At 37.3% G+C, this 14,283-nt stretch overlaps 1 protein-coding gene across 38 annotated transcripts in view; it reads right to left on the bottom strand.

Annotated features, from left to right (window-relative positions):
* Positions 1–14,283, bottom strand: part of NAV3 (neuron navigator 3) — a 494,795-nt gene that overhangs the window by 99,644 nt on the left and 380,868 nt on the right. For all 38 annotated transcript variants that reach the window (XM_050715385.1, XM_035544026.2, XM_035544019.2 and 35 more), the window contains 3 exons: positions 10,292–10,400; positions 9,517–9,900; positions 5,686–5,805 (listed from right to left, as the gene is read on the bottom strand). In XM_050715385.1, coding sequence (XP_050571342.1) covers positions 5,686–5,805; positions 9,517–9,900; positions 10,292–10,400 — 613 coding nt within the window. The remainder of the gene's footprint in view (positions 1–5,685; positions 5,806–9,516; positions 9,901–10,291; positions 10,401–14,283) is intronic.

Here is a 14,283-nt window from a genome sequence, read left to right as displayed (position 1 = left end):
GACACTTCTCACTAGAAACTTTTCTTGATAGTCTAACAGATGCCAAAATGAGGAAGGATTTACACCAGAGATTACAAAAATGCAGGATCATTTGAGAATAATAAAAGTAAATGGTGGGAAATGTTAACAGTAACAGCTGTGAAAAGAAATTATGGAAGATTAAAAGTATAGAAGAGAGCAACAATAGTAAAAACAGAGTTTTGAATTTAAATTGCTCCACAAGAGACATTCTTTAATTATGCTTTCTTGAGATATTTGAGTAATAATTGCAAAAACAGTGAGGTATAGACATTTATAATTATTTCACTGTCCTAAGAATCTACTAATACTGTAAAATCACAGCCAGGAGAATTATAGCAGATCACACAACTGGATGAACCAAGATAATTTTAAGCTTTATAATGACTTTTTTAGTTTGAACCCCAGAACAGCAATCCCAGGCATGCTTTGTGCTGAAGGCAGGTGCAGCAAAGGTATAGGAAGCCTCCCACAGCAAAACTGATGTATAGCAAAACTCCATTTTGACCAAGAAGGTCATAGAGGACGAGCATTGTATATATTGATTTTATGTCCTGTTATTTATTATTTCATACCTACAGGACAAATATTTGTATAATTGCCATCGACACTTATTCCCAGAGCTGGATATAGCTGAAATGTTGGGAGATAGAGGGCTGAATGTGTGCACACAGTAGTGACCGTGTATAAACATAAGGACTACAGATAGTCCTTTATCCATAGTAAATTCTGGAAGCAGTAAAATGAACAGGTAATGGTTGCAACATAGCAAAACAGTGATCACATCAACACCAAACTGCAGGGACACATGGCATAGCAAATTGTTAGTACAGTGCTGAAACACATGGCATTACACAAAAGTAACAGGAGAGGAAAGTAAAACAAAGTATGCTGGTCCACTGAACATTATCCCAAACGGTCCAATTCCAAATACCACCAGCAATTCCACTGTACTGCCAAAACTTTCCAGTATAAGAATAGGCATCTTATTCTATTACGATTTTAAGTTACTCTTCATGATCTCTCTCAGCAATTTCTGACACTATGATGAAACAGGGCTCTCAGTTCAATATCTCAACGTTCCTTTTCCAGAAGGACCATATTCCAGCTCAAGGTTCATCTACTCAGATAAACACCAGAAGAAGATGTATAGTCATTCATGCAGGAAGTTAGTTAATAAATTACAGGCAAAATCTGGAATTACTTTATTATAATTAATAATGTATTATGGTGATTATGGTTTGGCTGAGAACAAACAGGCCAGCCTGAGTGAATCTGAGATAACTGCCAAATCTTCTGCACATGTGACAGATGGTAGAAGCATTTTAAAGACTCCCTGTGCACAAGAACTCTGAAACCATACAAATGGAGCTCAGATTCGATGCAAGAGCAAAGTAGCTGAAGCGGGTAATAAAAGCAATAAAAGCATACTAAGCAGCACAAATACCTGTACAGCTTTGGGCTTTGTCCAAAAAAAAATGGTGAAAAGAATGGTGTGGTGCAGTCAAGAGGTGTGAAGGGAAAGTGATTGCACAACTTACGTTTACTGTTGTGAAAGAGAAGGAAACTGACTTTTGATACAGTGTGTTAAATTTGACAGGTATAGGGTATGGAAGGACAACCTGGTTGAACTTAGTGGATCTATATTACCTTCTCAAAAGGGCTTCATTAGACTTGCTTAACAGTTTTTATGGACAGCACAGGGTGGTTTGGACTGATTGCAACTTACTTTTCAATAAACCTTCCTCTTTCCAAGAACATAATTCATTCTGTGTGCTTATGTTTAATCTCTTTTGGCTCATCTTACTTTGAAAAAGGTTTTGAACTCTAAGAATGTTCCTCAAATACTCCCTCTAAGAGTCCTGGAGGGCAAATTCTAGAGTGTAGAGCAGGAAGACAGAACAGTAAATGAAAAGTAATATCACGCCACTGAGAATTTGCCCAACCACATCTCTGCTGAAAACAATGCATCTTGCTCTATAACTAATTTCTTTTGGTATCTGAAGCAAGGTAACTCACAAGGAACAGGCATTTATAGACAAAAAGTGTCCAAATTAAAAAATATATATATCAAAAGAACAATACAGCCATTGACATCTGATGCTGCCAGTGTCCCTTCATCCTTTCACTGAACCATTACAATTCTTTCCTCAGAACAAGCAACTATGCTGCATTCCTTTCTATAGCAATATGCTTTCCAGAGCAGTATGCAAGCAACACTCAAGCCTTAGCTTATGTTGCATTCACGTATTTAACTTTTTATGAAGTTGTTCAAAGGGCAATTTAATACTATTATTTAGATGAGCTCTTTCAGGCTACATTTCCATAAAGAGATACTTGAACACTTCACTTTCTGACATTCAGCAAATAAGCAGAAAGGCAGGTGCCATCAGAGATTAATTGGGTGGAATGAAGCTGGGGACCTGACTGTCTTTTTACACTAGTACCATGCCCTTAATTTTAATGAATTATCCCTGATTTATCCATGCAATGAGAATCACACTGAAAATATATATTTTCCAGAAATGGCATTACTCTTAGAGGTATCATCAGCCCACCCATCTTAAGAGTACTGTACCTCCAGCTCACAAAAACAAAAAAGTTGTAAAATGTAAGCAGGAGCTGTAATTTAGGTTGTCAGAGAAAACCTAAGTTTAATTTTCATGAAGAACATGAAGCTGCTGTCAGCAAAAGTTGCTGGCTCTATTGATGGACAGACAGCTTCTCTCCCTGGGTACCTGTTAATGTAAATCAGATATTTGAGGCTTATAATTTATTTTATCCCTGCACAGAGATGCCAGCAGAATCCTTTACAACAGAAAGGCCAGGGAAAATCATGCCAATTACGAAAATGACTTATAATAATGATACTATAGAGAAAATGCATATGTACTTGACATATCTACAGGGCTGGCAGAAATGAGAATAATGCTCTTCCACAGAAGTTCATCATGCCAATAGCAAGGAATACCTTGAAACCCTGACAATTCCTGTTTTTTTTTCTTTGAGTAAAAAACTAATATGTAAAATGATACATGAGATAAGATGAAATCTCAGGTACCCACACTGTTGTGAAGGATCAAAACATCTCCTGACAAGCAAACCAAGAATCTCAGCAATCTCTGCGCTGCTTTTTTTGACACCTGATATCATATCATAAATTTGACACATTTTGGTGAAGATCAGGATAAACAATTTCCTTCTCTTAAGTGACCTAGAACATTTTTTTTTTTGTGATCCATTTTGGCAAACATGCGTTTTGCTGTCATCAGAACTCATAAAAATACTTGAGTTTTTCCCACTTCCTAAACACCTTCTTGCTGCTTCAAGGAATAGCACACACGTATACACGCACACACAAAAAGTGTCAAGCACCATTAAGGTTGCAAAAATCAAGCACTGAAAGGTCAGAAAATGCTAGAATTGTCTAATCCATAATTTAAATCTCTCATGCCTGTGCATTATGATAAAGTTTTTAATTACATGATAGCACATAGTATGTTCCATGGCACCCAGTTCAGAGGTCCAGAAAAGCACAGGCTTTCATTCTTTGTATAAGGGAAAACAGTCATTACAAGGTAAATCCCACTTCACATCTATAATAGGCTTTAAGCTCAGAAATGATGCTGAGGCTCGTTCATGCAGTTTGCTAATGTCAAGAGCAGTACGAGAACGTACAGTGAAGATAGAATATATGTAGATTTTAGTTGTTGAGATCAAATAAATAGTTAATGAATATGAATGAATTTCAATTTTGTAAAAGCCTTGTGTCTTGCATAACATTGGCCAACTTTTCACTAAAGACCCAAAATAATTCCCTGACAAATTTGAAGTCCCTGCTTCAAAACGTAGCAAGTGATAGACTCAGATATGAAAGACAGAAACACAGTAGTTTGGCATAACATTTTTAGCCAATCTGACAAAGCTGTATAAACAAACCAAAACAGATTTATGTACTGGGAGATGCTGGACAAGCTCATTAATTTAGAAATGATAGACTATATGTAGCTTCACATGCAAAACATGTAAGTACCTGCACACTATAGAACAAATTAATACATGTTACTAAATAACACATCAAAGCAAAGCAAACACAAAGGTTTTGAGTGGCACTCAGGGTCTGAGGAACATGAAGAAAATTCTAAAATCTCTAAATTTGGACTTCCTTTTTTCCAGAGAAAATGTGTGTAGTTTGAAATATGTGTGTGAATATTGCAAGGTGGAAAGAGCTCTAACAAATTCACATTTCAGGTGAACAAAAGACATACAGAAACAAACAAACAAAAAAACTATATTAACAACATTCTCTGTCTTTAATTATACGATCCCCAACCTCCAAATTTTCAACCATCTCTCCCCCTTTAAGCTTAAGGTTCTTGTTCTCACATACAGAGCTCCACAAAAGTCCCTCCTGCCCACATCTCATTTCTCTTTTTCTCCTTCTGTTACTGCCTGACTTTCATCCAAATTATTTTCTTAAACGCCTACTAACACTTTCTCTGGTCTTTGCATCATGTCATTACTTACAATCCAAATAACCAACCCAAACTATATAAAATTGACTTTTTCTGCAGGTTAACAAATTCTAATAAGTCAGCTAAGCTATCCCCCCCCCCCTTTTTTTTTAAGTAATTGGAATCTCTAGATGAAAATTACCTTCTATGTCCCAATGCACTGCATGCACTGTTTGATTAATGATGACTATATCTCATATCACAGATACGTTTTCACCTTTTTCACTGGAAAACTTAGAGAAGTGAAAGTAATATCATACCTAGATTATTACCCCAGAACTTCTTCTAATAATTTGCTGGGTTTGTTAAACCAAAGCTGCTCCACAAACCTTTTGCCCCTTCCTCATTAAACACATTGATTTTAAAAAGATGGGACTGAAATCAAACCCCTAAAACTGAAGACTGCCAAATTTCACAGCTGCTGCTTATCTCTGTGATGGTCTGACCAAAACCTCAGAGCTGACAGCTCTAAATTCTGCAAAAGTAGGGCTATGGATTTGTATTCCTCAGAGATGGACACAAGCCACCAAATCTGAATCTACTTCCAGCTCAAGGAAAAGAAACAGAAAACCCTTGTCTAATCTGCAGAAATGCGAGTATATTTTTATGCTCCCACCTACATATACATGTATGAGGGCATGATAGTGTTGTCTCTTCACACTGCGTAAACAGTGGAATATAAACCCCACTTATCGCTTCCCACTGCTCATGAGCAAAACAGGCAGAAAACAAGGCTCTTGTTCCAACCAATCCCAAACATACGTTCTGACCCACTTTATCAGGCTCTCTGCTGCCTAGGGACTGTGTGTATTGTCCCTATGATCATCAACTGACAAGGCAACCCATAAAAATCATGTCCTGTTTTAGACAGTCAAGATTGCAGGCAAGGTCTCAGCTCCTCAATATTTTCTCTCACATATTCAATAATAAATTCTTCCTCTAATCCCCCTTTCTTTGTGATAAATTTGCTTTTTCCCTGCCCATTGTGCTATTTGGCATATTCAGTGGTCACAAATCTAGCAGTCTTTGAAGCACTTTGAAGTGCTTTCTCTTGCTATTCCTTATGAACAGAACAGTGATATATTAGCAGGTATGAAGGATGAAAAATATCTGGAAAGCTCAGATAGCTTTTTACTAGGCAAAGCACCGTTACCTGTCTGCATCCACAGTCACGTCATGAACCCCTCTCTGAATGACATCTCGAGAAGCAGCTAGGTCTGGTATTCGGTTCAGACTTCTCGTATATAGGTTGAGTCCTCCATCTGTCATGTACCTGAAAATAAATGTGTGGTCAATCAGTGGGAAATGCAGCCATCTGCCAAACGTGTTTCACTCTAAAGTTAATGGACTGTGGAATTCAAATGTTTAAGGTAAGGGCTGCCCTGTTGGATGGTAGACTTATATTAAATATTCTCAGCTGATGTACCCAGTGCAGGGAGATCAGGTATATGCTCATTTTCTGGGATCATTTGCCTTTTTCTGTGAACGCTTGCATGGAAACCTGCTTTGCCAAAATATATTTATTATTTGCCAAAACAAATTTATTTACATTCGAGGACTGAAGTCTTCAAGTTATCTTCATACATTGTAAGTGCTGCAGTCTTATCAAAGAACAGGACTAGATGCAAAAAGCATAACTCTAACAGAACACAAACAAACATATAAAACCATCCATCTAAATGGGAATAGAAATTGAGAACCTAAATCCATAGTCCCTGCTGGGATATAACTGCTTATATATGAAGAGAGATGCTCCTGAAGCCCTTACAATGGTATTTAAGAATCTGTTTCTACTTGTGTTCCCCTTTCTTGATTCTTACCACTTCACATTACAGTAAATGACTAATGAATTGAACAGTGAGAAGAGTGCTGCTTACTCACTAGAGAACCATTAAAAGATGCTGAATTTCAAGCAGAAGCAATAATTTATGGAATGTCTACCTACAGTTTAGTTAGCTCTGTGAGCTGTTTAAATTGGTGCTTATAACTGAGCAGTACCATGAGCCTGTCCCACTCTCAAGATCTCTCCATTATTTTCTTAAAGAACCTTGCATTAAACTGTCTTTCCTCATAGGTTCCTGTTGTAGTGTTTTTTGTTGTTGTTGTTGTTGTTTGTTTTGTTTTGTTTTCCTGATCTCTTGCTCTTTTTTGATAACTGAAAAATGTTGGCATACCCCAGCAAGCCTACTTTTTATTTGCAAAAAAAAGCAAATTTACAGGCTTAGTGAAATAAGCACGGCCCCATTGCTGGAAGGATGGTGAAAATGATCTACTGGAGTTCATTCCCAACTCAAACAATCTTTAACATAAGTTCTCCTAGAACCATGAAATGATGCCCTTCAAATCCATCTTTCATCCAAAATGTGTGTCCAAGTAGACAAACACTTAACTTTAGTAATTCCACACAGAATCTGAAGCACAAGCCAAGGCACACAAGCATGATTGGTGCTCCAGATGTTGTGTTGGCCCTCGCCCTGCAGTTCCTTCTGGAGATGATTTAATTGAAATCAGCTGATCTCTCTGTCCAAGAGACTGCAGGACTAATACAGCAGTTCAGGAGCACCCGTCACCATCCTCACAATGTGGGACGAGTGAACTGGTCCAGATCTGGAGTGCAAAGATGTGGTAGGCAAGCTCTGTGAGACAGCAACAGCTTGGGACAACATTGTGTCCTGGATGGCAATCTGGATGAAGGTAACCTCACATGCATTAAAACACAAAGGGTTGATTTGTTTATTTTTAACTAAACTCTAAGGTATTTTATCTGTTAGTAAGATCTGGCCTGCAGTTCAAAAAGGGATTTCTGAAACTGTGAAATCTGGAGTCTGTAGACGATAACTTCATATTTGTCTTCAAGGGTTAAAAAAAATATATATATCAAGCTTGCACACTAGATTTATTCTTTTAGTAAAGACAAAATTTATACCTTTTGAGAGATTATTTAGCAGGAGTGAATTATGCAGTAGATTCCAAGACTCTTAAATTGTGTATTAAACTTGGCTGTGGTTTGAATGCAATCCAGTCTATACAGATTTTATCCTGTATAAATAAGGCCTGAATGGAGAGACTTAGCAAGTGCAACAGGCATTCCTCACACTAATTTCTAATTACTGCTGCATTCCTGTCCCCAGGTACTTAAAGTAATTAAACTGAAAATGGAAGAGGAATAAAGGAGATAAGACTTTACATGCCTCAATGAATCCTGAATTTTCAGACCTTATTAACTTGTTTTTAACATTTACCACACCTAAAAATGTTAACTGAGCACATTGTAACTTACTGTCTATTGAGTCATCCTTATTACTGATGCAAAGAGAAGTCACACAGCACGATGACTATATTCATTCTCTAAAGTGATAAGCTAATTAATACTATTCATCAGGCACTGCAAAGGATTCCCCCCCCCTTTTTCTTTCTTTCCTTTTTTTTTTTTTTTAATAAACCCATGCAACCATTAACGACAGAATTTATATTTTCTTTATGATTAAAGGTCTTCAGACATTAAAGTATTACATTTTCAATATTACTTTTCTCTGTTTCTGCATTGTAGTCAAGTGATTCTGACCTCTTGCTCCTTACTCCTTGTTTTCTTCATTTCACTGTTTTCTAGCACACATGAATATGGCATCCTATTTGACAGCTACTAAGGCTATGCTGAACAGTTGCAGTACATGATAAGCTTATCAGCACTCCTTCATTTCCAGATCATTGAGACAGTGCACCAAGAAGACAGAGGTATTTGCTTTCTTTATAGTTATGGACTTTCTACAGATCTGTCTTTGGATGCTGCTTGAGGTGATACAATACTCTAGACAGAGGCTGGATCACAAACTTAGATTTGTTTTTAGGAATGCATTATAATTCATTAACCACCATTCTTTAATCATAGCTATACTTCAAAATAAAAGATTAGATTGACAGCAGGAGTCCTAAACATGTACAGAGCCAAGCAGTGCAGTGTGACATAGCCATGGGCTCGGTGGGACTTCTGTTCATACCAATGTTACCTCAGACACCCAGGAGCCTTGAGATGACAACAAGATTTCCACTAAAATAATGTTTTTGGCAGCACTGAACAGTAATATAAGTACAGGTAAAATAGGTAATATGGCTTTTTTTTTTTTTAATAATGCTTTAAAACTTTTAATTCACGTGGAAGTGAATAATCATGTTAATATGATCGATACAAGAATTGTTAAATAGTAATTTGAAACTTTTTTTCTGTTATCTCAACATAAAGGGCCTATACTAGATATATATACAAATCAATCAGAAACTTAACCATCAACAAATATAAATAATTTAAAAACAACAACAACAACAAAAGTTTATTTTACAGAGGAAACTCAACTGCCACGTGAAAAAAGTACTCCCTCTCACTATCACCGGGAATACAGTATGTCAAAGGCAACCAGTAAGCAAACAAAAATGAAAATAATTGTTACTCTTCCTCCTGGTAAGCTAGGACAGTAACTGATCTATTCTTGTATCAAAAGACATTCCGCCAGCTCAGATGATACGCACAGTTGAAAAACTGAGGTAGCTGTTTAGAACACAGAATATACTAGACAATATCTAAAGCAGTAACAGTGAAAGTCAGGCCTGTCCCCAACTGCTTTTCATTAGCTGCATCCAATACCATATCTACCATCTCAAATAAAACATAAAAACACTAACAGGTGACCCATCTCAGACCAATCACAGCAAAATGATGATTTACCAGATAATTAAGAAATTCCTAAATGAGTACCTGTGCTCTTATTAAAGTTCATCAAAAAGTCATATTGATGTGAAAGGAGAAGACGAATTTGAAGGCAGGTGAGAACATCATTGGCCGTTTAGGGGGTTAATTTTATTATTTTTAATATGTATATTTCTATGTGGCATCCATAATGCAACTTACACGTGTGCCAGAATTTTTCAGGAAAATCCTAATGAACTTGCCAATGACACATATTTTCAAATGGAAGAAAGTGCTGCTTACCCACTATTGATGTCATCAGTTCTAAGACTTTTCCCAAGAATGTCCCCATCACTCATGTAGCCACCAGCGTCAACTTCAGAGGACATGTCCAAATCACTACCTCCTTTCTCACTCATGTCGATCTGAGAGATATTTCCAAGGCGAGAAACCGCTGCTCGGCGAAGCGGGGTGGTGTACATGAATCGAGAAGGGTCTGTGTGTATGAAGCGACTTGCGCTGCTGCGAGGATAACCAGCACCCAAGGATGGGGCATCTCCTGCCTGCAGCCGAGGGCTGGCCTGCCCTAACCTCCAAGTCACTGGGGTGGACCGGCTTGTCAAGCTTGGTATGCTTCTCCCATTCACCTCAGTTGTCACAGTGCTGTCAAAAGTTGTCTCCAACGTGCTGCCAAAGCAAAATGGAGAAGTCAGCGAACTGTGCTTTCTCTCTTCCTGAGAAAGAAGGGAAAGCAAAGGCTGGAAAATTGTGTGTGTCTGTCTGTCTGTATGAGCACATGTTTGGGTATATAACAACCTTCACTTATAAAAGAACCTAAAATAAATTTTATAGGTTTTAAGGAGATGTATAGGAAGCAACAAGTATTTTTGTGAATGATTGTATAAGACACTTTGACAAAAAAAAAAAAGTATATTAAAGTCATTTTTAAGTGGTAGAGGGACTCTAGAAAACATTATGGGTGGTGTTAATTTTCCCTTACAAGTCTGTAATTCATACAGCAAGTAATAATGCTCTTCTATAGACCACATTTTTAGCAGTCTACACAAAAGCAATATACCTGTGGCTTATCTGGGTCCCTCTAAGGCTGGACATAGTTTCTTCCAAATTCTGTCTCAGGTCTGCTATATTCTTTACAGTTCTCATTCTTCTTGTTTCAGGGTCTTCCCCTGGAAGAAACCAACAAAAGCAGCATAAATCTCAGTGCATACAAACATATAAAGTTGAATACAGTGCACGCATGTGTTCACAGCTGAGAATACACACATATGACTCTAAATACCTCTGTCCCTTTAACATTTAAAAAAAATAAAAACACCTTTCAGTAATAAAACACATACCCACCTATAAACAGAATGTGGTATGTAAAAAACTATACTGAAGAGAGTCCTAGCAATGAATCCCTGATAGGGCCCAAATCTGTTAATGAAACTCAGATTTACAGTGTTGGGATCTTTATCCGCTGTAATCACGGCACAATGCAGCCCCAGACCACTTGATACATTACACAAACCCTTTTTCCTCCTTGACATTTTACATGTCTTGGTAAAAAACAAAGCCACAGTAAATCTGTGTCTGGAAAGAACTGGGATGACTGTTACAACAGCTCTTCAGTACGCACTTAACATCCAGGCTATTTCAGAGTACTCTAAGTTGGGCACTTAATAAAGCATCTTTCCTGAACTGAACTAGCAGATTATTCTTCGTATGTTTTACTTGAGATAAAAGTCAGAACACTCCAAACATGTGCATCATTTATACAATTACGGAATTTAGCTTCCTTTGGGAATCCACTGTGACAATTTAGTCTGGTTTTCTGAAAAGCAGAGCCCACAAAACTTCACCTGAGACATCCTGAATCACGTATATTTCATGCAATCACAATAAATAAATAAAAAAAATATATTTCATGTTAGAAAATAATAAGCTTCAAAGAAGCATGCATATATAAAGATTTTGAAGTCATACATGAAGATAAAGAAATGCATCTTTTCTATCATATTCATATATCAAGGAATATTAATTCAGTCTTCTTTTGTAGAATTACAGAATTTCAAAACAAAAGTTGTGACAAAGTAACTGATTTATTCAAGGTTAGCGTTCTGTTTCTGGCTGTGTCCCATACATGTTGCATGAAAGAAGGCTAGCAAGAATTACATTATTATTATAGCTATGTGTACAATGCTCAACATGATGTGTAAATTTCTTTTCAACTCCATCAATGAAACATTTAATGTCATACCTCACCTTGCTAATCTTACTGCTAATTCTCAAAAGTTATCATCAATAATGATGTTGTGCAATCACTAAACATATCTGCAATATTTAGCTCTGTATTCCAGCAGTCCATCCAGAGCAAGCTTCTAAATTATTTTTGAAATTTTCACAACATTGAGAAACTGTTTAATCTTTGAACACATCTATCATGAGATAGTCTTGTGAAGTTAAACTCAACATCATACAAAAATCAAGATCAGAATTTCAAGCAAAGGCAAAATACCATGTAGCACTATAGTATTTCACTTTTGTAAAATGTAAAACACAAATGAAGATATACATCTTCAAGTTACTGTATTTTTTATTCTGTTGCAATCCTTCTTCCTTCCATGTTTTTGTGTATATTTAAATAACTATAATTTCAACTAAGGTGATGTCTCTGAGGAAAAGCATCGTGTACCACACAAATGACAGGGGATATCACGGGACAAGAGAACTGGGGAATAGTCAAGGTATACTAGAAATGTTAAAAAAAAAAAAAAAAAAAAAAAGTCCAAAGGTCCTACAGAAACAAATTCTGATAAAACAAAGTATCTAAACGCAATCTCTGTTTGAGGGCATGAGTTATACATACTAAGCTTAAGTTGCAGCAGAAACACAAGCATTGGTTTAACATAGGTTTACAATAAGGAGGTTTAATATAGGCAGTGACATTTATTTCAAATATAAAGAAGAACCTGAAGAAGCAAATGGTATTTGAACAATGGTTCACTTCAGCTTTTTCAATTTTGAATTTTGAGGCCTTTGAGCTCTTTGACAAACTGAATTGCTACTGTGCCTTCCCCTGCAGCCCAGCCTTGTGATTGCCTGATCACTGTGCAGGTACTTAAGGAAAATCTCAGCTCTTGGCAGTACATGGAAACAAGTTATTCCATATAGATTCCATATACACTTTCTGTCTTCCCTGATAGGCCAAGGATGCATGGTACTAGTCAACATACTCTGCCGTGGTGGTTCAATGTCAAGCTAGCTTTGGCAGCAATGCCATTCTGAGGTTTTCCCCACCACTGTCTACGTCTTCTGTCCTCTTTGCTGCAGCCAGCAGTCCTTCAGGAAATGCTGTTAGCCTGTTTGTTTTATTGCTCTGAATCAATTCTCCTGTGGTTTCATGGTCCAACAGTCCATAAAGCTCTGGGTTGGCAGCAATGGAACTGAGAGTGTGGGTAGAGATAAATGGTGATACAGGCCCAACCCTGCTGCCAAATTCTCTATCTTGTCAAGCCACACCCTGACAGCATGCCCATCCACAAACTTCTGCTCCATAAAATATCTGTATGCATTTTTACATGTAATACCTTGAAGGAGGCAAATGTTCACACTCAGATTGAAATTACCACTATTGCTCCCATGTTTCAAGATAGTTGTGTGCTCAGCCTTGCCATACATGCATGGTATATGGTTCCCATATACTATTTGCAGAAGTTTCTGCACCGTCCTGGAAACTCCCATTTGGCAGAAGCGTTGCACCAAGCCTGTGCTGGAAACCATTAAATCCTGTTAGATTGAGCCTGCTGTTGATAACTCAGACAGTTCCAAGGCAGACTGTCCACGACTACCTCCAGGCAGTTGCCTATGGTGTGCTCAGTTCCTCACTGCCATGGCATTACTCCCTCCATCAAATGCACTCAAATTCACTTTCAGGAGCACATTATCTTCCTGCCACAATACCTATCGGGGACACCCAAGACCTATTAACCCTCCCTTCCTCAAACCCGAGGTGAAACAGTAGCTTGCATACAAGGTAGAAAACAATATTCTGTTTAAAGACAAGTTTCAGCATTTTAAGCAGGCAGAATTAAGGTAAAACAATCATTTGCCTCCATATTTATTTGAGGAACTAAATATAATCCATATGTGCAGTGACTTTGCCTTTTCCTTTCTTGTTTATTTTTGCCAGTTGTCCTTTGTTGTATGTTGTATGTTGTATGCAAATTCTTGCAGCAAAAATGATAGCAACTGTCTTTTTTAATATATATTGCACAATAACTAGCATAACAAAGCCTTAAGGTATAATTGCAATACCAATAATAATAATAATAAATAGGTACATATATATGGCAAACTGCCAAAATATGTTTTCACAGAGAAGCATATTTAATCTTTAGACAAATAACACCATAAAAAGTAGCACTCTTCTGTCCTGGAAAGGTGGAAATTTTGAGGTCTAATCTCTTGATCTCTCAGTGACACAAGGGGTAATTTCAAAACCACACCACTACATTTTTTTTTTCAAAAAAAATATAACTGGAATTTTATGATCTTGATATACTATATAGTATTACGTACAAAATCCTCATTACTGTAACTCTTAAGTGTTTTAAAAATAACTGTTCGTTTTACTTTCCCTTCTTCTCTTAAGGCTATATTGATGGGGTTATGCCGTACCACTTACAAATGTCAGAAAGTATAAACAATAGAATGTGATGCTTGAGAAATTTTCTGCACTGAGTACAAGACCCTCAGACCTGACTTGCACCTGATGTTACCTACATTTTCAGGACAGCACTGTGGCTCCCCACATACATCAAGCCTTCTTCAATAGGACCAAAGGGATGGTGAATACACACATTATTCTGAAAGCCAGACACATCTTGTCTGCCAGAAGAGACACTATGGTTCTTATTGCAGCAGGATTGAGGCTCATTGTATGGGTTCAAAGGGAACCCAGACTCTCCCTAACACCCTCTTATAGCAAAAAGCACTACCATCATACAGTCTGCCCTTATTTGCATGCCCTCACATATCAGAAACGACTTGTTATCTCAAGTGACTCTG

This window comes from Cygnus atratus, chromosome 1 (assembly GCF_013377495.2).
Source record: "Cygnus atratus isolate AKBS03 ecotype Queensland, Australia chromosome 1, CAtr_DNAZoo_HiC_assembly, whole genome shotgun sequence".
In the NCBI taxonomy this organism is placed as follows: Eukaryota; Metazoa; Chordata; class Aves; order Anseriformes; family Anatidae; genus Cygnus; species Cygnus atratus.
This window is presented reverse-complemented; position numbering and strand designations above follow the sequence as displayed.